The sequence below is a fragment of the Phyllobates terribilis genome, unplaced genomic scaffold (assembly GCF_046119375.1).
Source record: "Phyllobates terribilis strain yellow unplaced genomic scaffold, ASM4611937v1 Scaffold_11__3_contigs__length_659146591, whole genome shotgun sequence".
Taxonomy (NCBI): domain Eukaryota; kingdom Metazoa; phylum Chordata; class Amphibia; order Anura; family Dendrobatidae; genus Phyllobates; species Phyllobates terribilis.
The window spans coordinates 488,708,523-488,735,982 of record NW_027362771.1 but is presented as its reverse complement, the minus strand read 5'-3'; the positions used below and the strand labels follow the sequence as shown (position 1 = coordinate 488,735,982).

At 45.9% G+C, this 27,460-nt stretch overlaps 1 protein-coding gene across 3 annotated transcripts in view; it reads right to left on the bottom strand.

The window, feature by feature from the left end:
* Window positions 1-27,460, bottom strand: part of MINAR1 (membrane integral NOTCH2 associated receptor 1) — a 157,325-nt gene that overhangs the window by 26,615 nt on the left and 103,250 nt on the right. For all 3 annotated transcript variants that reach the window (XM_073653527.1, XM_073653526.1, XM_073653528.1), the window contains 2 exons: window positions 10,170-12,322; window positions 9,792-10,046 (listed from right to left, as the gene is read on the bottom strand). In XM_073653527.1, the coding sequence (XP_073509628.1) occupies window positions 9,792-10,046; window positions 10,170-12,302 (2,388 nt within the window). In that variant the 5' untranslated portion in view covers window positions 12,303-12,322. The remainder of the gene's footprint in view (window positions 1-9,791; window positions 10,047-10,169; window positions 12,323-27,460) is intronic.

The window sequence follows — 27,460 nt, the reverse complement described above, 5'->3', positions numbered from 1 at the left end:
TCTTTCTCACACACAGATGCCATCCTTGTGCTCTCTCTTTCTCACACACAGATGCCATCCTTGTGCTCTCTCTTTCTCACACACAGATGCCATCCTTGTGCTCTCTCTTTCTCACACACAGATGCCATCCTTGTGCTCTCTCTTTCTCACACACAGATGCCATCTGTGCTGTCGAGACTACCCAGGAGAAGCAGTTGTTTGAAGAGGGTGGTGTAGATGATGAGGTCGTTGACCCATCATGGCGTGAGGGACAGGAAGGTGGTGGGAGCAGCTCTGAGGAAGAGATTCCCCGAACAGCCCAAAAAGGAGGGAGAGGGAGGGGGCAGACTTGGTTGCCTGTAGCCTCCACTTCGGCACCCATTAGGGGCATGGCTCTTCCAAAATCCAAAGCGGGCGCTCCCAAGACTTGCAGTGCCTGGTCCTTTTTTGACACAGTTGCAGATGACATTTGCTTTGTCAAATGCAAGCTGTGTAATCAGAAGGTGAAAAGAGGGAAAAGTGTCAGCAACCTCAATACCACAAATATGTGGAAACATGTGCGGACCAAGCACGTGGTGGAGTTACAAAAACACACTGAAGACCTAGGCCAACCTACAGCGCCACCTACGACCTCTTCAGCTCGTGTTGTAGCCTCTTCCTCCAGCTCACACACAGCTGGTTCGGCTTCCTCACAGGATCGCCATGGAAGAATCTCTGGCACTGTTGTACAGAGACACAGTGTAATTCCACCCACAGCACCACTTTCCCAGTCATCCTCACACTCCCAGGCCAGTCTACAGCCATCGTTAGCACAGGCATGGGAGAAAAGGCGCCCATACTCGGCAAACCACCCCCGAGCACAGGCTCTGAATGCTGGCATTGCTAAACTACTGGCCCTTGAAATGCTATCATTCAGGCTGGTGGAGACTGACACATTCCGTAACTTTATGGCATTGGCAGTTCCACAATACAACGTGCCCAGCCGATTTTATTTCAGCAGGCAAGCCATCCCTGCCCTGCAACATCATGTGGAGGGAAAAATTAAACATGCGCTACAAAACGCCGTCAGTAGCAAGGTCCACCTGACCACCGATGCGTGGACCAGTAAGCATGGACAGGGACGATACCTTTCCCTCACTGCCCATTGGGTAAATGTTGTAGAGTGGGCCTCTATGAAGGACATTTGCCACGTTTTGCGTGCCTTCGATTATTCCACGTGGATGGCGAGTGCAGATGATGCACTAGTCAGCATGACTATCCCCCTTATCTGCCTGCTTGAAAAAACACTGCAAGCACTAAGGGACGAGGTTTTGGAAGAGGTGGAGGATGAGGAGTCACAAATGCCATCTGCTTCTCTACAGTCTGCGCAACGTGGTTCCTCACAAAGGCCTAGGCAGGGGACACTTTGTGAGGAGGATGAGGAGGAGTCAATGGATGAGGAAGACATCTGTCCAGAGGAGGGAGGTACACAATGCTCTAGTAGTCAGTATCTAGAGCGAGGGTGGGGTGATGCAGAGCAGGCAGAGATCACGCCTCAAGCAGGGGACAGCGTTTCTTGGCCAGGTGGCAGTCTGCAGCACATGGTTGATTTCATGCTGCAGTGCCTGAGAAACGACCGCCGCATTGCCCACATTCTCAACACGGCTGATTATTGGGTGTCCACCCTCCTAGATCCTCGCTACCGGGACAACTTACAAAGCCTCATGACACCTTTGAACCGGGAGCGTAAAATGCGGGAGTACCAAGACGCACTGGTGCATTCCATCATGTTCTCCATTCCAACCGAGAGCAGTGCTGCTAGTGCTTTACAAAGCAGCTCAGTGCGTCGAGGCAGTGGAGGAAGCTCTGCACAAAGAGGGAGCAGAAGCAGCGCCTCAGCACAAGGCAAAACCAGTCTGGCCGAAATGTGGCAAAGTTTTGTGTCCCCGCCGCCACAAATGTCTACACCATCACAGACGGCTCCAGTCAGCAGGAGGCAACGTTTCCGTCAGATGGTGACAGACTACATGTCTTGCCCTCTTAGTGTACTCCCAGACGGCTCTTCTCCCTTCAAGTTTTGGGTCTGTAAGCTAGATACATGGCCAGAGCTAAGTCAGTATGCATTGGAGGTGCTAGCTTGCCCTGCTGCTAGTGTATTATCGGAACGCGTCTTTAGTGCCGCAGGTGGTGTACTAACAGATAACGTTGACCGGCTTACTTTTATCAAAATGAACAAGGCCTGGATCTCTCATGAATTTGCCAGTCCTCTTCCAGAATAAATAATTGTTGGCAAAAGTATCCAGGTCTCCTGTTCTGTTCATGTTTCTACCACCTGAACTGAAATCCCTGAGCTCCAACACCGCCAGTTGGCGCTCGGAAGTGCCGTCTGCACAGTCAACACTTGCTGCTGTGTCATTGGGGTTCAGTAACGTCAGCTGTTCCCCGGCTGTGCGGACGTCAATTTCTCCTGCTCTGTCCACATTCTCACTACTACAGATTTTAAAGTTGCTCCAATTACACCTCTGGCTCCTCTGTTTTCAGTATTATCCCTGAGCTCCAACACCGCCAGTTGGCGCTCGGAAGTGCCGTCTGCACAGTCAACACTTGCTGCCATGTCATTGGGGTTCAGTAACTTCAGCTGTTCCCCTGCTGTGCGGACGGCAATTTCTCCTGCTCTGTCCACATTCTCACTACTACAGATTTTAAAGTTGCTCCAATTACACCTCTGGCTCCTCTGTTTTCAGTATTATCCCTGAGCTCCAACACCGCCAGTTGGTGCTCGGAAGTGCCGTCTGCACAGTCAACACTTGCTGCCGTGTTATTGGGGTTCAGTAACGTCAGCTGTTCCCCTGCTGTGCGGACGGCAATTTCTCCTGCTCTGTCCACATTCTCACTACTACTGATTTTAAAGTTGCTCCAATTACACCTCTGGCTCCTCTGTTTTCAGTATTATCCCTGAGCTCCAACACCGCCAGTTGGCGCTCGGAAGTGCCGTCTGCACAGTCAACACTTGCTGCCGTGTTATTGGGGTTCAGTAACGTCAGCTGTTCCCCTGCTGTGCGGACGGCACTTTCTCCTGCTCTGTCCGCATCCACTGTACTACTGATTTAAAACCTCCTCCAAATACACCTCTGGCTCCTCTGTTTTCAGTATTATTCCTGAGCTCCAACACCGCTAGTTGGCGCTCAGAAGTGCCGTCTGCACAGTCAACACTTGCTGCCATGTTATTGGGGTTCAGTAACGTCAGCTGTTCCCCTGCTGTGCGAACGGCAATTTATCCTGCTCTGTCCACATTCTCACTACTACAGATTTTAAAGTTGCTCCAAATACACCTCTGGCTTCTCTGTTTTCAGTATTATCCCTGAGCTCCAACACCGCCAGTTGGCGCTCGGAAGTGCCGTCTGCACAGTCAACACTTGCTGCCGTGTCATTGGGGTTCAGTAACGTTAGCTGTTCCCCTGCTGTGCGGACGGCAATTTCTCCTGCTCTGTCCACATTCTCACTACTACAGATTTTAAAGTTGCTCCAATTACACCTCTGGCTCCTCTGTTTTCAGTATTATCCCTGAGCTCCAACACCGCCAGTTGGCGCTCGGAAGTGCCGTCTGCACAGTCAACACTTGCTGCCATGTTATTGGGGTTCAGTAACGTCAGCTGTTCCCCTGCTGTGCGGACGGCAATTTCTCCTGCTCTGTCCACATACACTGTACTACTGATTTAAAACCTCCTCCAAATACACCTCTGGCTCCTCTGTTTTCAGTATTATCCCTGAGCTCCAACATCGCCAGTTGGCGCTCGGAAGTGCCGTCTGCACAGTCAACACTTGCTGCCATGTTATTGGGGTTCAGTAACGTCAGCTGTTCCCCTGCTGTGCGGACGGCAATTTCTCCTGCTCTGTCCACATTCTCACCACTACAGATTTTAAAGTTGCTCCAATTACACCTCTGGCTCCTCTGTTTTCAGTATTATCCCTGAGCTCCAACACCGCCAGTTGGCGCTCGGAAGTGCCGTCTGCACAGTCAACACTTGCTGCCGTGTCATTGGGGTTCAGTAACGTCAGCTGTTCCCCTGCTGTGCGGACGGCAATTTCTCCTGCTCTGTCCACATTCTCACTACTACAGATTTTAGAGTTGCTCCAATTACACCTCTGGCTCCTCTGTTTTCAGTATTATCCCTGAGCTCCAACACCGCCAGTTGGCGCTCGGAAGTGCAGTCTGCACAGTCAACACTTGCTGCCGTGTCATTGGGGTTCAGTAACGTCAGCTGTTCCCCTGCTGTGCGGACGGCAATTTCTCCTGCTCTGTCCACATTCTCACTACTACTGATTTTAAAGTTGCTCCAATTACACCTCTGGCTCCTCTGTTTTCAGTATTATCCCTGAGCTCCAACACCGCCAGTTGGCGCTCGGAAGTGCCGTCTGCACAGTCAACACTTGCTGCCGTGTCATTGGGGTTCAGTAACATCAGCTGTTCCCCTGCTGTGCGGACGGCAATTTCTCCTGCTCTGTCCACATTCTCACTACTACAGATTTTAAAGTTGCTCCAATTACACCTCTGGCTCCTCTGTTTTCAGTATTATCCCTGAGCTCCAACACCGCCAGTTGGCGCTCGGAAGTGCCGTCTGCACAGTCAACACTTGCTGCCGTGTTATTGGGGTTCAGTAACATCAGCTGTTCCCCTGCTGTGCGGACGGCAATTTCTCCTGCTCTGTCCACATCCACTGTACTACTGATTTAAAACCTCCTCCAAATACACCTCTGGCTCCTCTGTTTTCAGTATTATCCCTGAGCTCCAACACCGCCAGTTGGCGCTCGGAAGTGCCGTCTGCACAGTCAACACTTGCTGCCATGTTATTGGGGTTCGGTAACGTCAGCTGTTCCCCTGCTGTGCGGACAGCAATTTCTCCTGCTCTGTCCACATTCTCACTACTACAGATTTTAAAGTTGCTCCAATTATACCTCTGGCTCCTCTGTTTTCAGTATTATCCCTGAGCTCCAACACCGCCAGTTGCCGCTCGGAAGTGCCGTCTGCACAGTCAACACTTGCTACCGTGTCATTGGGGTTCAGTAACGTCAGCTGTTCCCCTGCTGTGCGGACGGCAATTTCTCCTGCTCTGTCCACATTCTCACTACTACAGATTTTAAAGTTGCTCCAATTACACCTCTGGCTCCTCTGTTTTCAGTATTATCCCTGAGCTCCAACACCGCCAGTTGGCGCTCGGAAGTGCCGTCTGCACAGTCAACACTTGCTGCCGTGTCATTGGGGTTCAGTAACGTCAGCTGTTCCCCTGCTGTGCGGACGGCAATTTCTCCTGCTCTGTCCACATCCACTGTACTACTGATTTAAAACCTCCTCCAAATACACCTCTGGCTCCTCTGTTTTCAGTATTATCCCTGAGCTCCAACACCGCCAGTTGGCGCTTGGAAGTGCCGTCTGCACAGTCAACACTTGCTGCCGTGTTATTGGGGTTCAGTAACGTCAGCTGTTCCCCTGCTGTGCGGACGGCAATTTCTCCTGCTCTGTCCACATCCACTGTACTACTGATTTAAAACCTCCTCCAAATACACCTCTGGCTCCTCTGTTTTCAGTATTATCCCTGAGCTCCAACACCGCCAGTTGGCGCTCGGAAGTGCCGTCTGCACAGTCAACACTTGCTGCCGTGTTATTGGGGTTCGGTAACGTCAGCTGTTCCCCTGCTGTGCGGACGGCAATTTCTCCTGCTTTGTCCACATCCACTGTACTACTGATTTAAAACCTCCTCCAAATACACCTCTGGCTCCTCTGTTTTTAGTATTTACCCTGGGCTCCAATACCGCTAGTTGCTGCTCAGGAGTGCCGTCTGCACAGTCAACGCTTGCTGCAGTGTTATTGGGGTTCAGTAATGTCAGCTGTTCCCCTGCTGTGTGTCCGGCAAATTCTCCTGCTTTGTCCACATCCACTGTACTACTGATTTAAAACTTGCTCCAATTACACCTCTGGCTCCACTCTGTTTTTAGTATTCACCCTGGGTTCCAGCACCGCCAGCTGGTTCTCGGTAGTTCCATTTGCTCTTGTACCTTCTACTACCCATCCGGGTTCCAGTACCGTCAGCTGGTTCTCGGCAGTGCCTTTGGATTAGGTGCCTCCTTTTCGGTATCCAAGTTCCACCAACGTCTGCTGGTTCTTGGTAGTGCTTTCTGGCACAGGTACCTCCTGCTTAGTAACCGAGTTCCAGTACCGTCAGCTGGTCTTCGGCAGTTCCATTGGCTCTTGTACCTTCTGCTACCCATCCGGGTTCCAGTACCGTCAGCTGGTCCTCGGTAGTTCCATTTGCTCTTGTACCTTCTACTACCCATCTGGGTTCCAGTACCGTCAGCTGGTTCTCGGCAGTGACTTTGGCACGGGTACTCCCTCCTGCCCAGCCTGGTTCCAGCACGCCAGCTGTTTCCGGGTAGTGTCAACGTCACTTTGCCTCCAATGCGTTGTCCTGTCATGTTGCGGTCGGGTTAGCCGACTCTATGGTGCCCGCAGTTTAGGTGACTCCTATGTGGGCTGCGGGATCTGGCAATGAAGGCTCGTTCCATAGTGCCAATAGGACAAGCACCCCCTGTAGGACTGTGGGTTTTGGTAACTGCGGCCGGCTCGCGGCCTTGAACTTTTTTTTACATGGGTACCTTCTGCTACTCATCCGGGTTCCAGTACCGTCAGCTGGTTCTCGGCAGTGCCTTTGGATTAGGTGCCTCCTTCTCAGTATCCAAGTTCCACCAACGTCTGCTGGTCCTTGGTAGTGCTTTCTGGCACAGGTACCTCCTGCTTAGTAACCGAGTTCCAGTACCGTCAGCTGGTCTTCGGCAGTTCCATTGGCTCTTGTACCTTCTGCTACCCATCCGGGTTCCAGTACCGTCAGCTGGTCCTCGGTAGTTCCATTTGCTCTTGTACCTTCTACTACCCATCCGGGTTCCAGTTCCTTCAGCTGGTTCTCGGCAGTGACTTTGGCACGGGTACTCCCTCCTGCCCAGCCTGGTTCCAGCACGCCAGCTGTTTCCGGGTAGTGTCAACATCACTTTGCCTCCAATGCGTTGTCCTGTCGTGTTGCGGTCGGGTTAGCCGACTCTATGGTGCCTGCAGTTTAGGTGACTCCTATGTGGGCTGCGGGATCTGGCAATGAAGGCTGGTTCCATAGTGCCAATAGGACAAGCACCCCCTGTAGGACTGTTGGTTTTGGTAACTACGGCCGGCTCGCGGCCTTGAACTTTTTTTTACATGGGTACCTTCTGCTACTCATCCGGGTTCCAGTACCGTCAGCTGGTTCTCGGCAGTGCCTTTGGATTAGGTGCCTCCTTCTCGGTATCCAAGTTCCACCAATGTCTGCTGGTCCTTGGTAGTGCTTTCTGGCACAGGTACCTCCTGCTTAGTAACCGAGTTCCAGTACCGTCAGCTGATCTTCGGCAGTTCCATTGGCTCTTGTACCTTCTGCTACCCATCCGGGTTCCAGTACTGTCAGCTGGTCCTCGGTAGTTCCATTTGCTCTTGTACCTTCTACTACCCATCCGGGTTCCAGTACCGTCAGCTGGTTCTCGGCAATGACTTTGGCACGGGTACTCCCTCCTGCCCAGGCTGGTTCCAGCACGCCAGCTGTTTCCGGGTAGTGTCAACGTCACTTTGCCTCCAATGCGTTGTCCTGTCGTGTTGCGGTCGGGTTAGCCGACTCTATGGTGCCTGCAGTTTAGGTGACTCCTATGTGGGCTGCGGGATCAGGCAATGAAGGCTGGTTCCATAGTGCCAATAGGACAAGCACCCCCTGTAGCACTGTGGGTTTTGGTAACTGCGGCCGGCTCACGGCCTTGAACTTTTTTTTACATGGGTACCTTCTGCTACCCATCCGGGTTCCAGTACCGTCAGCTGGTTCTCGGCAGTGCCTTTGGATTACGTGCCTCCTTCTCGGTATCCAAGTTCCACCAACCTCTGCTGGTCCTTGGTAGTGCTTTCTGGCACAGGTACCTCCTGCTTAGTAACCGAGTTCCAGTACCGTCAGCTGGTCTTCGGCAGTTCCATTGGCTCTTGTACCTTCTGCTACCCATCCGGGTTCCAGTACCGTCAGCTGGTTCTCGGTAGTTCCTAAGCTTTCTTGTACCTTCTGCTACATTTCCAAGTTCAAGCTTTTTGAAATGGTTCTTGGTAATCACTCTGGATCTCCCTGACGAGGACCCTGAAGACGAGGACCCTGAAGACCAACCCTAAGAAGACGAGGACCCCGAAGACAACGACCCTGAAGACGAGGACCCTGAAGACCACCCCGAAGAAGACGAGGACCCTGAAGACCACCCCTAAGAAGACGAGGACCCTGAAGACCACCCCGAAGAAGACGAGGACCCTGAAGACCACCCCGAAGAAGACGAGGACCCCGAAGACGAGGACCCAGAAGACCAACCAGAAGAAGACGAGGACCCCGAAGACGAGGACCCCCGAAGACGACGACCCTGAAGACCACCCCGAAGAAGACCAAGAAGATGACCCTGAAGAAGTTGACCAAGAGGACAAAGAAGAGAAGACAAGCACCAAGATACAGAAGAACAAGAGACAGAAAACCAAGAAGCAGAAATACAAGAAGCTGCAGAACAAAAAGCGGAAGAACATTAAGCATAAGACTAAAAATCAGAGCAAAAGATAATATCTAAATTATAAGCAGAAGATGACTAAGCAGTGTATGGGGATGAGTCCGTTTCTCCTCGTGGTGCCCCTGGAAAAGACCTGCTGCTGCAGGCCAAACTGAACGCGGACAAATCCTGTTGTAAATCTTTTGTGACGGGCAGAACGAAAGGTGTAATGTCCAACCTTTTATAGATAACAACTACAGGAATGCCTGTCACAAATAAGAATATGATGAAGAAGAAGAATATGAAGAAGATGAAGAAGTAGAATATGAAGAATGTAAAAAAAAAGAATAATACGAAGAAGGTGAAGAAGAAGATGATGAAGAAGGTGAAGAAGAAGAGGATGAAAAAGATGCTGAGGATGATGAAGGAGAAAGTGTGGGAGAAGTAAAAAAGAAGGTGAAGAGCATGGAAGTAGTGAAACATAAATATCTGACAAAATATAAAAATACTTAACATAGTCAATATTTCCGTAACTCAGAACGTCTTAAAAAAATATTAATTCCTGCTATTCCATTTGATTGGGCTAAACCTCTATGCCTTTATTGTCTCCCCCACCTCCCCCAATACATTCTACATTATTCTTAGTTGTTTTCCTTCATGTAGAATTAACCTACAAGGAAAGAAAGGGTTTATTTTCATTCCGATATTTCTGTCCCATTGACTTGCATTGGTTTCCGGTATCGGAATCGGCGATATCCGATACTTTTTCGGTATCGGTCCGATCCAATCCGATCCGATATTTCCCGATATCGGAAGGTATCTCTCAACACTAGTAATAAGTCATGTCAATTAAGTCTTACCCACCGTGAAACGCTGTGTTGACCATAACGAGAGGCGAGAGATATGTGCTGCTGAAATAATTAGCTAACAGAGGATTGCCTAGACCAGTATTCCCCAACTCCGGTCCTCAAGAGCTACCAATAGGTCACGTTTTAGGATTTCCTTACTATTGCCTAGGTGATAATTGCCTCACCTGGACAGGCAAGAATTCCATTACCTGGGCAATACTAAGGAAATCCTGAAAATGTGATCTGTTGGTGGCTCTTGAGGACCGGGGTTGAGGAACACTGGCCTAGACTATATATCATGTAGTAAACTCTGAGTTGTGAGCAGAATTAGGTAGGTTTTAATTTCTTTGATGTCCACACAGATATTTTCTTTGTAAGCAGTCATGGAATAGTGCATATATTACAGTTTACCTGGAGATCCAGTGCCGTCAGACGCCCTTTTTCTCCTGAGTTGTGTGCATATTCTTCAATTGTCCATGATGGTTGGGTTCGTTTTAACTCCGCCATTTCTGTTAGGCGCATGTCTGTATAAATGGGGTTGCTTTTCATGTGGGACTTCAGAGATGCTGGATAAGGGTGAGGACTGAACACTTGTTCCACCATATAGGATTCCCTGGCTGGTTTTGGCATCCTGTGCAAATGAGGTATTTCATGCTGGCGATCCACCTGGACCAAATGACAAAGATACAGTTTAAACTTATATCACCTGTTTTGCATGAAAGACAACATATAGACAAGTATATATTTTTGAGTTTTCACATTTATTCTTACTTGAATGTACTCTTTTACCTCTTTCGATTTGCGGTGCCAGTCTCTACTTGATCCTCCTTTATCTTTCTTTTCTTCTTCAGATATGCTGGGCTGTTTAGGGAATCCCCAAGGTCGACATTCATGCTGGGAGTTTCCAGGCTTTGACTCACTGGTAGAAATATCTTCAGTTAATGATCGAACAGATCTTTGAGAGAAAAGATTTTTTTTCATGGCTTTGACTCTCAGACTTTCCGTGGTAGCATTAGTAATGTCTGGACAACAGCAGTCAGGCTTGTCCACATTCCCATTATGGGATGAGTTTTGATCTTGGAATGAACTTGGTGAAGCTCTTGTACTGGAAGTAGCATCACTGTGAGGTTGACTATCGATCTCTAACTTAGCTTTCTCTGGCGGCTGCATTCTTTCATCTAGCTTGTTTAGCTTGGCCAACACTTGGGATACCTCATCACGCACACCAGAAAGTGACTCTAACTTCTTCTCTATCTCTCCAATTCTTCTGACTAACTTTCTAACACTACATTTTAGTTCTTCCTCTTCCAAAGTCTCCCCCCGTGGGCCCTTGGTGGGTTTGCTGTTTGCTCTATTAGATGCATGCTCTGGAGAACTTTCATTTTCGACTCGTGGAATTTGAGATAAGGAACCGCTGCTATTGTAACAGGAGGACTGAGGAATGCCAGAGGATCCGCAAAGACTCATATCATCGAGGAATCTGAATATGTCACTTATGTCATCACTAATGATTTCCGAATCTGCTTCTGACTGGTTACGAGCCCTGCTTTCTATATAGCGGCTGCAGTTGGAAGGGATGTTTGGTTCCTTTCCCTTTTTTGCATCGGTTTGTTCTGTCTGTGTACCAACACTCTCTGTCTTCTCTATACTAAACTGACAGGATGGCGTTTTTGTGCCTTTGTCTCTGAATCTCCTCAAAGCCTCTTGCTTTTCAACATCTTGAGGCTCACAAAATTTTTTTCCATTCGATTTCAGTGCTAGGTCTGGTAAGTAAGAATGATGTCGCTCTGGCACTGAAACAAAATTTGCTGATGGTAAGCCAGTGCTTGGGTAACACATAGCTTCTTCTTTTCTATTAAAAAATGAGCGTTCAAAATCTGGTACTTCTTCAGTGTTTAGACTCCAGCTTTTTACTGGCTTTCCTATAAGGTGTTTAGGCTTGCTATTAAATCTTTTTTGATCTGGTAATCCCGAACCAGGTGTTGGACCGAAGTACGTGGAAGCCTGAAGATCATCTAAGCTTTCATGCTTTGCTCTTCGAAAGTCCTCTGAAGAGGAATATGCTGTATTTAGATAGTGAGAGCTATATGGCATCTCAAAACTATGATTGAAAAAAACTGTCTTGGGGCTTATTTTCCCTTCATTCTTTTTCATTGTTACATTAGGTGACACTCTGACTAAGTTATGAAAATCATCCTTAAAAATGTTTCTTCTCTGTCCACTGGAAGCTGGAAGTCTGAAAGGTTCTTCACTTGGCGTAGGTGGCAGTGATTCCGGCTCAGATAATGGCTCACTGGGGAAATAGGTGCTTTGCATTTCACAGGATTGCGGTGTTACCATAGGGTACGAGTCCAAAGCTTGCAATCTCTCCATGGAAGCTGCCCGTTCGTTTCCTTCTTGTTTAACTCCTAAGAGGAAATTTGGCTCCGGAAGAAATGTATGGCATCCTTCACACTCTTCTTTGTGACAGCTGGAGGACCTGGTGATGGAATAACTCCGGTTGGTATCTCGTTTCTGTGCTTCTTTATGTGGGGCTATATCTTTGCCACTGTAAACATCTGTGTCGGACTCCATGCCCTCTTTTTGCTGAGACTGCTGTTGAATGGGCAATTTTTCTTTGGCAGCCCCATCATTCATTTGTATCAAATTAAATATAGTGACTATATCTGCAGCTGCTATAATTTTTTTTGACTGTTGATTCTCTGCGGCATTTCTCATCTTGTCTCGGAAGAGACTTGCTGGAAAGCTGGGATCTTGACAAGCAGTGTAGTAAAGGAGACTGCGCAGCTTTGCAAGTTCAGGTAGTTCATATCGGGAACATAAAGATTTACACAGGTCTTGGTAAGAAACTGAATTTTGTTTGGAGTCTAAATCTTCTAGAATCTTCACAAGAAGATAGGAAGGGTCCTGGGCATCACTCATGGTGACTGGCTTCTATGTTCCTACAAAGGATAAAACAAGTGCATTACAACAAATATGTTATTTGGCTCTTAGCTATGTAAAATAAGTTTAAAATTGAGCGTCACCCAAAACCTTAACCCTTTTAACCCCAAAGGTGGTTTGAACGTTATTGACCAGGCCAATTGACCACTGTCACTTAATGAGGTAATAACTCTGGAACGCTTCAACAGATACCACTCATTCTGAGATTTTTTTTTGTGACATATTGTACTTCATGTTAGTGGTAAAATTTCTTTGATATGACTTGCGTTTATTTGTGAAAAAATTGGAAATTTGGCGAAAATTTTCAAACTTTGAATTTTCATGCCCTTAAATCACAGAGATATGTCACACAAAATAGTTAATAAATAACATTTCCACATGTTTACTTTACATCAGCTCAATTTTGGAGGCAACATTTTTTTTTGCTAGGAAGTTATAAGGGTTAAAAGTTGACCAGTGATTTCCCATTTTTCAGACAAAATTTACAAAATCATTTTTCTAGGGACCACATCACATTTGAAGTGACTTAGAGGGGCCTTTATGACAGAAAATACCCAAAAGTGACACAATTCTATAAACTGCACACCTCAAGGTGCTCAAAACTATATTCAAAAAGTTTATTATCCCTTCAGGTGCTTCACAGGAATTTTTGGAATGTGGAAGAAAACAATGAACATTTAAAGTTTTTTCACAAAAAATGTTACTTTAGACCCAAATTTTTTTATTTTCGCAAGGGAACAGGAAAAAATTGACCACAAAATTTGTTGTTCAATTTCTCCTGAGCACGCCAATACCTCATATGTGGGGGTAAACCACACGGCAGGGCTCGGAAAGGAAGGAGCACCATTTGACTTTTTGAATGTAAAATTTGCTTGAATAATTAGCGGACGCCATGTCGCCTTTGGAGAGTCTCTGATGTGCCTAAACAGTGAAACCCCCCCACAAGTGACATCATTATGGAAACTAGACCCCTCAGGGAACTTATCTAGATGTGTTTTGAGCACCTTGAACCCCCAGGTGCTTCACAGAAGTTTATAACATTGAGCCGTAAAAATAAAATTTTCACATTTTTCCCACAAAAATGTTTTTCAGCCCCCAATTTTGCATTTTCATAAGGGTAACAGGAGAAATTGCACCATACTATTTGTTGTGCTATTTCTCCAGAGTAAGCTGATACCCCATTTGTTGGGGACAACCACTGTTTAGGCGCACGGCAGGGTTCGGAGGGGAAGGAGCGCCATTTGACTTTATGAATGTAAAATTTGCTTGAATAATTAGCGGACGCCATGTCGCATTTGGGGAGCCCCTGATATGCCTAAATAGTGGAAACCGCCCACAACTGACCCCATTTTGGAAACTAGACCCCTCAAGGAACTTCTCTACATGTGCGGTGAGCACCTTGAACCCCAGGTGCTTCACAGAAGCTTATAACGTAGAACCGTGAAAATAAAAAAATCTAACTTTTTCCACAAAAATTATATTTTAGCCCCAAATTTTTTATTTTCACAAGAGTAAGAGAAGAAAATGGACCCCAAAAACTGTTGTGCAATTTCTCCTGAGTATGCCGATACCACATATATGAGGAAAATACACTGTTTGGACGCAGGGCAGGGTTCAGAAGGGAAGGAGTACTGTGTGACTTTTTGAACGCAAAATTGGCTGAAATCGAGAGCGGACACCATGTCGCGTTTGGAGAGCCCCTAAACAGTGGAAACCCCCCACAAGTGACTCCATTTTGGAAACTAGACCCCTCAAGGATTTTATCAAGGGATATAGTGAACATTTTGAACCCAGAGGTACGACACAGAATTTGATAACATTAGGTCATCATATTGAATAAGCTGTCACTAGTCATGAGCGCAAGTGCTCGCTACTTGAGTTTGCATCGGGTACTTGGGTTTGCACTGTGGCGCCCTGCTGTGCATTAGTGCCACAGATCCTAGAGGGGTGCATGGACGGATTCCTCCACAAGAGGCCCTCACAGCAAACACACACCTCCACCTTCCACCTCAGACAACCAGAGGGAGCCCGTTAGGGATATAAAAAGGGAAGGTGGAGCTAGGCAGTCAGTTCCTCTGGAGAGTTCAGCAAGTACAGGTCTGAATACAGAGTCGAGCTCAGTCTTGAGAACAGAGTCCCTGCTCAGAGCCAGAGAGGGACAGAGTTCTCAGTTCAGTTCCTCTAGTGAGAAAGCCTAGAGTGAAGCTCAAGTTAGTGAGCCCAAGGCGTACCGACGCCATAAGAGCGGTGAAGAGTAGCGAGGCCTACTGCCAGTGGGAAGCCTAGTGAGGGCCCGAGCGTGGCCGAAGGCAAGTGGAGTGAGCGAGCTACATAGGGGGCAGAGGAGCTTAACCAGCTCACCCCATAACCACATACCGGACACCGGGTCCGTGTCTGCAAGGATCTCTAGGACCAGCAGAAACAACCGGAACCCCTGGCGAACTACATGTCCCAGGTTCACCAGAAGCTGATACGTACCAGAGCCAGGAGTCACGGAGGCCCCGCAAGCAGGGAGAGTGACCTCCAACAGAATGCCCTACCACAAGGTCAGCCGGTGCAAGACAGAGACTAGTTAGGCCTAGCTCCAGGCGGGTCATAAACTTATCAGGAAAAGGCAAGAAACAGGAGGCCCTACACCCGCTCACTGGGGAGAGTCCTGATGTGCACCCCTCACCCTACAGTGCTCCGGATTGTGCCTTGAACACCACCAGTAAAAGGTACTGAAGTGACTATCGTGTCTGTCCCTGTTCTTGCTCTGACCCGGCTGGGTCGCCTCTGTCCTGCATCCCTGCATTCCCTCTACCTACACTGCCCTGAGGCCCAGCTCCACCTGGAGGCCCAGCTACACCATCTTAGCTGCCGGAACACCGGCCTCAGAGGACTGCTGCAGCGCTGGTGGTCCTCACCAGAAACCGCAGGTGGCATCAAAAACATTCCCCTTTCCCAAATAAACTTTCGCCCCTTTTCTTTCAAGAGTGACCCCAGGGTACGAGCCCGGGAGCCGGCCACCGCAGCATCCCCCAGCACCGTTAACTAGGCCCGGGCACCGAGTCGCCCCCATTACTTGGGCGCGTCAGCACCAAGTATCGCGGGTGCTCGAGTGAGATGCTCGAGTCCCCGCCCTGCAGGTTTCACGGTTGTTAGACACCCAAAAAAAAAAACATGCAGGGATTGCTCATGCATGGCAGGCAATCCCCACGTGTTGTTTTTTTTGCTGTATAACAGCTGCAAAACATATAGGGCAGAGACTCGAGCATGTCACTCGAGCACCCGCGATGCTCGGTGTATACCCAAGCACCCTATGCAAACTCAAGTAGTGAGCACTTGCTCTCAACACTAGTCGCCATATTGTCATCATTTTTTTTCTTTACTTTTGAAAAAATCCTAACCCTAATACAACCCTAACACAACCCTAGCACAACCCTAACTCTAGCACAACCCTAACCCTTGAGTTTATTTTTTATGCCGTTGTTCTGCGCTATAAGTGATTAGACAACTTTATTCTTCGGGTCGGTGCAATTACAGCGATACCAGATTTCATATTGGGTTTTTATGTTTGGCAGCTGTCACACACTAAAAGATGCTTTTTTTTGCAAAGACTAGTTTTTGCAATCATTTTTCCATATTTCGGTTGACAGAGTCATGTAAGGGCTTGTTTTTTGCTGGACAAGTTGAAGTTTTTATGGGTACTGTCACGGTTCCACCCCTCACTGTGTGTGGGATGCAGTTTCTGACAGCTCAGCCGTCCAATCTTGTCCAGGGGCGTGCTGGAGCTGCAGGTACTGTGATTGACAGCGCAACCGTCCAATCTGGTACAGGGGCGTGTAATAGCTCAGTGTGGTGATTGACAGCTCGGCTGCCAATCTGAGACTAGGAAGCACTGGCTATCTTCAGGTGTTCATTATCCCAGGTGATTGCCAGGCTACATAACTGAGCTGTTTGTCCTAGATCTCTGCCAGACATACATTCAGCTAGTGTGACGTTTGTTCTCTGTGCCTTGCGTTCTGTTTATTGATCTTCTGCTGCCTGACCTTGGACCTTGTTCTGACCATCCGTCTGTTTAACTCCTTCTGCTCTGATCTGCTGTCCTCCTGGAATTCTGACCAACGGTACGTTATCTGACTATGCCTTTGCCTCTTCCCTCTGTTTATGACGTACCCTCCTGGCTTTGACTTCGGACTCCTTGACTATCCCGTCTCACGGCCTGGCCGTGAAAAGTGACTCAGCGCCACATTACGTCTGGCAGAGATCTGGGACAAACAGCTCAGTTAAGTAGCCTAGCAATAACCTGGGATAATGAAAACCTGAAGATAGCCAGTGCTTCCCAGTCTCAAATTGGACAGCCGAGCTGTCAATCACCACACTGAGCTATTGCACGTCCCTGTACCAGATTGGACGGTTGTGCTGTCAATCACAGTACTGACAGCTCCAGCACGCCCCTGTACAAGATTGGACGGCTGAGCTGTCAGCAACTGCGTCCCAGACACAGTGAGGGGTGGACCATGACATGTACTATTTTCGGGCAAATGACATTTTTTGATAGCTTTCTATTCCGATTTTTGGGAGGCACAATAAACAAAAACCAATAATTCAGGATTTTTTTTTTTATGGCGTTTCGCGCGTGGTAAAATTGATAAGGCAGCTTCATTCTTCGGGTCAGTACGTTTACGGTGATACTACATTTATATTTTTTTTATGTTTTGGATTTTGCACAAAAACTCTTTTATAGAAAAAATTATTTTTTACATCGCTTTATTATGAGAGCTATAACTTTTTTATTTTTTGGCTGATTGAGCAGTTTGATGGCTTGTTTTTTGCAGGATAAGGTGAAGTTTTCAGTGGTACCATTTTTATTTACATTTGTCTTTTTTATCACGTTTTATTCCATTTTTTGTTTGGCGGTATGATAAGCCATCATTTTTTGCTTCGTTTTTATTTTATTTTTTTACCGTGTTCACTAAAGGGTTTAACTAATGGGACAGTTTTATACATCAGGTCATTCCAGATGCGGCAATACCAAATATTTGTACTTTTATTGTTTGTTTTTTTTTCACAATAATATTTAATTATGGGTACATCATATTTTTATTTTTTGGGGATTATTTTTTCATCTTTTTAAAAAATATTTGTACAATTTTTTTTTTTCACTTTCTGACACTTTCTTTCACTTTTATACTTTGTCCCACTATGGGACTTTCATTTTTTGCAGGCTGATCGCTAGTATAGCATAGGGATGCAGCAACATCCTTGTGCTATGCAGGTTGTCAGCCCTGCAGGCACAAGTTAGATAGATCATGCACTGCGCGCGATCTATCTATCTTCCTGATGCCTGGTGACCCGGATGTCATCATGACTACATCTGGACACCATGGCAATGATCGGGACCCCGCACACACAGCGCTGGGTCTCCGATCCAAGGGGATCTTACCTCTGCTTGCCCCGGAAATGCTGCAATCGACTTTGATCGCAGCATTTTGGGGGTTAATGTGTCGGGAGCAGTGTGGGACCGCTCCTGGCACATAGTACCGGGTGTCAGCTGTTAAAATCAGCTGACACCCGGCGGCAATCGCGCCCTCACAGCTTCTGTGTGGGCGCGATCTCCGAGGCGTAATAATACGTACTTGGTCAATAAGGCCCAGGACACAGATACGTATTATTACACCCCACGTCAGAAAGGGGTTAAAATTCAAGTATTACTACATTTAACACCCATCCCCTGCAATCTTACATGAGCATTAAGTAAACTTTGTGTCTTTTAGCCCATTCCCGCCAAAGCCAGTTTTCACCTTTCTGACCAGGCCAAATTTTTCAAATATGACATGTGTCACTTTAACCTTTGAAATGCTTCTACATATTCCAGTGATTCTGAGATTATTTTTTTCCTTAAAGGTTGTACTTTATGTTAGTGGTAAATTTAGGTCTATACGACTTGTGTTTATTTAAGATAATATCTAAAATTTGATTCAGATTCCTGGAGTGATTCATTGAATTTTAAGACACTGGTCTGAGGATATGAAATTAGTCCCAAATTTTTAATTTTTACAATGGGTAGTAGAAGAAAATGGACCACACAATTTTTTACACAATTTCCCTTGGGTACGCCAATACCCATATTTGGTCAGAAACCAGTTCGGGCACAGTGCAAAACCCAGAAGGAAAAGAGCGCCTATTGGAGTACAGATTGGAATGATATGTGGGTGTAATGTTACATTAGCAGAGATCCTGAGGTGCCAGAGCAGTAAACCTTTCCCCCACCAATAAGAGATCACATTTTACAAACTACATCCCTCAAGGAATTCATCTAGAGGAGAAATGGACACGTTGACTTCACGGGCATTTCAAAGAATTTTGTACCATTGGGCACTGAAGAATAACATTACATTTTTACCATTAAAATTTTGTTTTAGCCCTAGATTTTCCATTTTCACAAGGAATAATGGGAGAAAATGGCCCCATAATTCATTACACTATTTTTCCCAAATGCAGAAATACTTTATATGTGGTCAGGCAGTACTTTTTGGCCACATGGCAGGGCTTGGGAGGCAAGCAGCACTGTTTGTCTTTTGGAAAGCAGATTTTCCTGGAATCGTTTGCAAGAGCCATTTGTAGAGCCTTTAAAGCACCACTCCAGCGTTTATTTGTTTTTCACCACTGGAGTGGTGCTTTAAACGTAAGTCCCCTGCCCCCGGTCATTTACTCACCCTCCATCATCTTCACCATTTTTAGGAGCCGGTCTGGTCCCATATTGCCATTTTGTGAGCGCAGCTTCTGACAGGCCTGAACTCAAAAACTACGTCACAAGCTCTCGTTGCAAGACTATGAGAGCCAGAACAAGGTGCTCATAGACTTTCATAGATTAGTGACCTCCGGCTCGCTCCATGAAACAATGGAGCAGCCTGCAGGTCACAAACTTCAGGAGACAGACCGGAGCAATGTCGAAAACAGATGAAAGCGCCAGAAGGTGAGTATCAAACAGGAGGCAGGAGACTTGGATTTTAAGCACCACTCCAGCGGTGAAAAAAAAGCTTGAGTTTTGCTTTTAGTTTCAGAAAACCAAAAGGCCCCTCAATTGAATCCATTTTGGAAATTACACCCCTCTGGGAATTCATGTATGGATGTAGGCACAATTTTGACTCTACTGTTGTTTTCCAGAAATAAGAAGTTGGTGTTGCAGAGTGAAAATTGCAAATATGGCAGCTTAGTGCCCAATACATTGTGCCCACCTTATGCAGCTGAAGATGTACATGTAGGCAGATTAAAACGAGGGCAATTTGGGCTATCGCCCGGGGCCTGGCACTCCAAGGGAGCCCATGGCGGATTGCCCTCATTATAATATATTGTGCACCACCATCGGCAGCGCACATCTCCGTGCATAGAGTTGATCAGGTTGTTGATTGTGGCTTGTGGAATGTTGGTCCACTCGACTTCAATGGCTGTGCGAAGTTCTTGTATGGCCAGCATACTCGCATGTCACCCATTGAGTATGTTTAGGATGATCTGGATCGTAGTATACACCAGTGTGTTCAAGTTCCTGCCAATATCCAGCAACTTCGCACAGCCATTGAAGAGGAGTGGACCAACATTTCACAGGCCACAATCAACAACCTGATCAACTCTATGCGAAGGAGATGTGTTCCACTGCATGAGGCAAATGGTGGTCACACCAGATACTGACTGGTTTTCTGAACTCCGGGCTTCCCCCCAGTACTGTAAAACTGCACATTTTAGAGTGGTCTTTTATTGTGGCCAGCCTAAGGCACCCCTGTGCAATAATAATGCTGTCTAATCAGCATATGGATATGTCATACCTGTAAGGTGGATGGATTATCTCGGCAAAGGAGAAGTGCTCACTAACACAGATTTAGACAAATTTGTAAACAATATTTGAGAGAAAAAAAACCTTTTGAATCAAAAAAATCTTAGATCTTTAAGATCAGCTCATGAAAAATGGGAGCTAACACAAAAGTGTTGCTTTTATATTTTTGTTCAGTCTATATTTGTCAGACTGCAAAATATATTCCTATAGGTAATAAGTATAGAGAGCAACATTTAAACCCGACATGGCTTACTCCTATGGTTAAAGGGGTTGTCCAGTACTATTGATAATGCCAGAATGTATTTTTATGGTGAATAGAAGTGTCTTTGTAAATACCTTGCGGCGCTGTGCTTGCCTGTGAGCGGCACTATCACTGGCCGCTCACAGGCATCACGTGACCCCTGGCTGCAGCCGGCTCTGACATCCGCTGATGTCATGTCAAGTTCCGGCTGCAGCGGGGGGTGACTCACTTCTGCGTTCCACGTTGGATCCTGGGCTGTGGGCAGGGTTACCCAGCACGTCGCACTCAGCATCCACTGCGCGCTTTCACCGGCCTGGGTAGGGAATACATGAACCTGTCCATCACCATGCACTCAACCATCTGGGCAGGAGAGGAAGACTCTGTCTGCAGCCATTTCTGGACTAGATCTAGCAAGTCAAACATCTGTGAGCAGGGAGTTTGGCACCAGTATATGCCCAGTGGTGGATCCTTTGCGCTTTGACTGACATAGTCACTCCTTAGCGTGCCAATATCTCTGCTTTTAATTTGGCATTCTGCTGCGCATACTGTAGGGCCAGGTCATAGTAAGCCTTTTGGGGTTCACTCATTAAATAAGGGGCCAGCACCTCCGCCCTCTGCTCTGGCGGCAGCGTTTCCCGCTCTGCTACCCTCTCGAAAACAGTCAGAAATGCCTCAACATTGTCCCCTTGGGTCATCTTTTGCATCGCTCGCCTTACCGCCTTCCGGACGCAGGAAGACATCACCTGGAGTTGGGGGAGGACCTTTTTCTCTGGTGCGATTTCCTCTGCCAGGAGATCCATCTGCTGTTGTTGTTGGAGCTACTGTTTCAAGAGTTTATTTGTTTCCTGCTGCATTTTCTGCTGCTCACGGTGCTGCTGTTGTAGGCTCTGCAAATGTTGCTGGTGTTGCTGCTGCTGACTTTGGAGCAAGTCACTTGCTGGCTGGTGGCCTTTACTCAGGACATCCACCGGTCTCTGTGGCAGGTACACGTGTTCCTGGAATCTTGCATGCACTCTTGCACCAACTGTGGCAAAATGACTCACTCAGCTGCTTCCAGAAGTAGACTCAGGACACGGTTTCCTCTGCAGGTTTTTTGTAGCGGCATAAGCACTGCAGATTTGGCAAAATAAACATGGCCTTTCCGGCGTAACAGAAAAACAAAAACATAAAGTATAGCACAGTCCATAAGTGAGCCTCTTGGTATCACAAGCCATTCAGGCAAAAGTCCTTTTGTGGAGCTCTCTAGCTTCCACACACCGCCTGGAGACTTCACTCTCCAGATCACACACACAAGAAAAAAAATAGTGACTGAACATTTAACCTTGCTCAGCCACACCCTGAGGGGAGGTAGGGTGAATGACTTCCCACCTGATCTCTATGCCATTCACACAAAACCACTCCCTTCACAATGGTGATTACACCACCAACATATAACATGCTGGGGAAAATTGTAGGTTCAGTTCACACAGGCTAGCAGCTGTAGTGGCACATACTTCCCCTCACATATAACACCAGTGACCCTGTCAAACTCTATACATACAAAATAAGAGGCAGCGCTAGATGTAGTCGATGCCAGTGCTCTTTATCTCATCATCTAATATTCTCTGATTGTTAAATGTAGATATGGTCCAAGCTGAGTTACATAAAATCAATGTGAACAAGGCCCCAGATGTGCTGCGTCCAAGACTTCTTAAGGAACTCAGCTCAGTTGGGCCCCTGTAAATATTTTTTAGAGACTCTTTAGTGACTGATACTGTAGTGAGTGTTTGGGGCTATGGTGCCCATTTTAAAAAAAGGGCACTAGGTCTTTTACAGCTAATTATAGATCAGTAAGCTTAACATCTATTGTGAGAACAATGTTTGAGGGGCTTGTAAGGAAATACATACAGGGGTATGTGATAGTAAAAAACACAAAGATATGTAGTATAATACAGTCTATAGAAGATGGTCACAAATTATAAGCTGGCTTGGACAAACTGAGTGTTTGAGCATCCACTTGAAAGATGAAGTTCAATGAGGAGAAATGTAAAGTTATGCACCTGATAATAATATCTGGGCATCAAATGTTCTAAGGGGTAAAAACTAAGAGAGTCACTTGTGGAGAAGTATCTGGGTGTACTTGTAGATTACAGACTAAATACAAGCATGCCATGTCAGTCAGCGGCATCATGTATTAAAAGAGGCCCGGACTTAATGGACAGAGATGTAATATTACCACTATACAAAGCGTTAATGCGGCCTCATCATAAATATACAGTCCAGTTGTGGGCACTAGTTCATTGAACGAATGCCCTAGAGTTAGAGAAGGTACTAAGAAGAGCTACCAAACAGATAAGAGTCATGTAGGATCTTGCTTATGATGAAAGGCTAAAATAATTAAATCTATTTAGTCTTGAGAAGAGATGGGACTATTATTAAGGAGGGACATGAATAACTTGTACTATTACATAAATGGCCCATACAAAAAGCATGGTCAAAAGATGTTTGATGTAAAACCCCCTCAAAAGACAAGAGGGCATTCCCTCCGTCTGGAGAAAGAAAGGCTCAATCTGCAGAGGAGACCAGGCTTCTTTGCCATAATAAATAATATTAATTTTTATTTCTATAGTGCCAACATATTCTGCAGCACTTTACAAATTACAGGGTACCACATATTTCATCATATATCAAGAGGAGTGAGGGCCCTGCTGGCAAGCTTACAATCTATGAAGAAATAGGGGGTAAACAAAAGGTAAGGTCCAGCCATCATTATGATAAATAGGGGCATTGAAATAACGCTGCATGAGCCAGTCACCAGCCAGTATCTGTACAAGTACAGATACAAGGTGTTGTTTTTGTTCATGAAAGGGACAGCAGGGATTAGTTAGTTAGTTTCATGAGGTGGGGTGATAGGCCAGTCTAAAAAAAAATATGTTTTTAGAACACGCTTGAAACTGAGGATACTGGGAATTAACCAGATTGTCTGGGGTAGTGCATTCCAGAAAATTGGTGCCGCATGAGAGAAGTCCTGAAGATGGGAGTGGGAAGATCAGGTTATAGAAGATGTTAGTCTTAGGTTATTAGCGGAATGGAGCGGACAAGTCTTGTGGTAGACAGAGATGAGAGATATAGAACTTTGTGGGTAAGAGAGAGAAATTTATATTGGACTTCGTAGTGGATGGTCTGGTAAAGCGACTTGCTCGGCTCTCACAGAGACAGACGCAAGAAACACGTCTCGGATTAACTTCTTGCAGGTTTATTGGGATAAGGCATAAATCTCAGCTGGCTTCCACAAAATAAACACGTTCTCTTCGGGATAACGCAAACTAAAAGATAAAGAGTAGTACAGTCAGGTGAGCGGGGTTTCTCCCGCTCCGGGTAGCACAAAGAAGTTTCACCAAACAAAAGTCCTTCTGTGGAGCTCTCTGGCTTCCATAGACACAGTCTGGAGACTTCCTTCTCCAGACCACATTAGAGAAAAAAAAACAGTGACTGAGCATTTAACGTGCCCAGCCACACCCTGAGGTGGAGATATGATGATTGACCTCCAGCCCTTCTCAATGTCATTCACAGAAAAACACTCCCTCTGAACATGGTGGTTTAACCCCCAACACATAACATGCTGGAGAAAATTTGTAGGTTTAGTTCACTGAAGTTAGTAGCCGCAGTGAAACATATCTCCCCTCACATACAGTACAGACCAAAAGTTTGGACACACCTTCTCATTTAAAGATTTTTCTGTATTTTCATGACTATGAAAATTGTACATTCACACTGAAGGCATCAAAACTATGAATTAACACATGTGGAATTATATACTTAACAAAATAGTGTGAAACAACTGAAAATGTCTTATATTCTAGGTTCTTCAAAGTAGCCACCTTTTGCTTTGATGACTGCTTTGCACACTCTTGGCATTCTCTTGATGAGCTTCAAGAGGTAGTCACCGGAAATGGTCTTCCAACAATCTTGAAGGAGTTCCCAGAGATGCTGAGCACTTGTTGGCCCTTTTGCCTTCACTCTGCGGTCCAGCTCACCCCAAACCATCTCGATTGGGTTCAGGTCTGGCGACTATGGAGGCTAGGTCATCTGGCGTAGCACCCCATCACTCTCCTTCTTGGTCAAATAGCCCTTACACAGCCTGGAGATGTGTTTGGGGTCATTATCCTGTTGAAAAATAAATGATGGTCCAACTAAATGCAAACCGGATGGAATAGCATGCCGCTGCAAGATGCTGTGGTAGCCATGCTGGTTCAGTATGCCTTCAATTTTGAATAAATACCCAACAGTGTCACCAGCAAAGCACCCCCACACCATCACACCTCCTCCTCCATGCTTCATGGTGGGAACCAGGCATGTAGAGTCCATCCGTTCACCTTTTCTGCGTCGCACAAAGACACGGTGGTTGGAAACAAAGATCTAAAATTTGGACTCATCAGACAAAAGCACAGATTTCCACTGGTCTAATGTCCATTCCTTGTGTTCTTTAGCCCAAACTTGTCTCTTCTGCTTGTTGCCTGTCCTTAGCAGTGGTTTCCTAGAAGCTATTTTATCATGAAGGCCTGCTGCACAAAGTCTCTTCTTAACAGTTGTTGAAGAGATATGTCTGCTGCTAGAACTCTGTGTGGCATTGACCTGGTCTCTAATCTGACCTGCTGTTAACCTGCAATTTCTGAGGCTGGTGACTCGGATAAACTTATCCTCAGAAGCAGAGGTGACTCTTGGTCTTCCTTTCCTGGGGCGGTCCTCATGTGAGCCAGTTTCTTTGTAGCACTTGATGGTTTTTGCAACTGCACTTGGGGACACTTTCAAAGTTTGCCCAATTTTTCGGACTGACTGACCTTCATTTCTTAAAGTAATGATGGCCACTCGTTTTTCTTTACTTAGCTGCTTTTTTCTTGCCATAATACAAATACAGTCTATTCAGTAGGACTATCAGCTGTGTATCCACCTGACTTCTGCACAACACAACTGATGGTCCCAACCCCATTTATAAGGCAAGAAATCCCACTTATTAATGTTATGATCTGCAACATGAACTAAAGAAAGATAAGGGAAAACTGTCCCTACAGTAAAACTAAGCTGAATCCCTACAATGTAGCGGGCTGCCTGTTCCTAGCGACCAGACCCACCTTAATCCTTGGCTAGTCTGAACGAAGACCTATAGGATTAGGGGAGGGGTCCCTAAAAGAACTAAGGACTGGAACAAAAAAAATGGGACACCTCCTAAACAGAGAAGTTGTTGCAGAACACAAAAAGACAAACAGACAAAAAGGTACTAGAGGTCCCAGAAGGACCAAACGTACTGACAGAGAAAGGCACAAAAGTACCTGGCTAGAGAAATAGTCAAACACTGAAGTCCAGCACAGCCAAAAGAGCGGAGCTGGAATATAAAGGCAGATAGTCACGTGACTGCAAAACACAAGATGGAACAGACAGGAGGGTTCTAACAATTAAACCTGGCAGGGCACACCTGTGAAGTGAAAACCATTTCCGGTGACTACCTCTTGAAGTTCATCAAGAGAATGTCAAGAGTGTGCAAAGCAGTCATCAAAGCAAAAGGTGGCTACTTTGAAGAACCTAGAATATAGACATATTTTCAGTTGTTTCACACTTTTTTGTTAAGTATATAATTCCACATGTGTTAATTCATAGTTTTGATGCCTTCAGTGTGAATGTACAATTTTCATAGTCATGAAAATACAGAAAAATCTTTAAATGAGAAGGTGTGTCCAAACTTTTGGTCTGTACTGTATCTCTCTGATTTAAGGGCATGAAAATTGAAAGTTTGAAAATTGTGAAATTTTTAAAAATTTTGCCAAATTTCTGTTTTTTTCACAAATAAACGCAAATGATATCGAAGATTTTTTACTACTATCATGAAGTACAATATGTCACAAAAAAACAGCCTCAGAATCAGGGGGATCTGTTGAAGCGTTCCAGAGTAATTACCTCATAAAGTGACAGTGGTCAGAATTGTAAAAATTGGCCTGGTCATTAATGTGCAAACCACCCTGGGGGGTAAAGGGGTTAAGGAGAATGAATATTCACTTCTCCCCACGCCCATAGTCCCGGTGTGGGGAGCAGTGAATATTCCGGAAGCTGACCTCAACGTATGAGGTCGCATGGCAGTGACTTCACGCGCTGCTCACATGCTGAGATCAGCAGATGTCACCTGAACAGGACGAAGCACTGGAGCAGAGGGGAATCCTTTTTTTTGTGTGCAGCGTGGTGGGGATGGGGGTGCCATGCATACCAAAATGGAGGTGCCATGCATACCAGGATGGGGGTGCCATTTATGGCAGAATGGAAATGCCATGCATACCAGGATGGCGATGGGGGTGCCATGCATACCATGATAGGGGACCATGTATACCAGGATGGGGATCGGGGCCATGTATATCAGGATAGGGATGGGGACCACGTATAACAGGAAGCGAGGGCCATATATACAAGGATGGGGGCATATATACCAGGATGAGGGATATTAGTACAGAATTGGGGGACATTACCCCTACAACAGTGTCAGCAGCAGATCCCCTCCCCCATAACAATGCATCATGACCACATTTTTTGCTTCAATTTTTTTTTCTATTTTCCTCCTCTAAAACCTTAGGTGCGTCTTATAGTACAAAAAATACGATATGTAATTGGATCATGCTTGTGGTTAGACATATAATTCTTCCTTTTATCCTTTTCTATCCTTCGGTTCAACTTCATGGACATTTGTCTGTTTTCAACGGTATTACCTATCTAACTATGTCTATTGCTGTAAAACAGATCTCAGAATTACTGCTCAGAACAGGCAAGATGGTTGCCTTAATAATCATGTCCAGAAATTAAAATGAGAGTATATACAACCATAAAACAGATTTGAAAAAGATTGCGCTTGAGTATCTGGTTTTAATTAAGAAAAAAAATGTAGGTGAGACATTTCTTTTATCATGTTGAAGTATTACTAATGTAAATCGTGTAGCAATTTGGAGTTGCTATGTGATTCTACTATTTATATCTCTTGTTATCTCTCCAAGTTGAAAGAGGTGTTAAATGTAATCAAAACTACAAAACTAGAATCTAATTAATTGAAGGAGAGAATGAGAG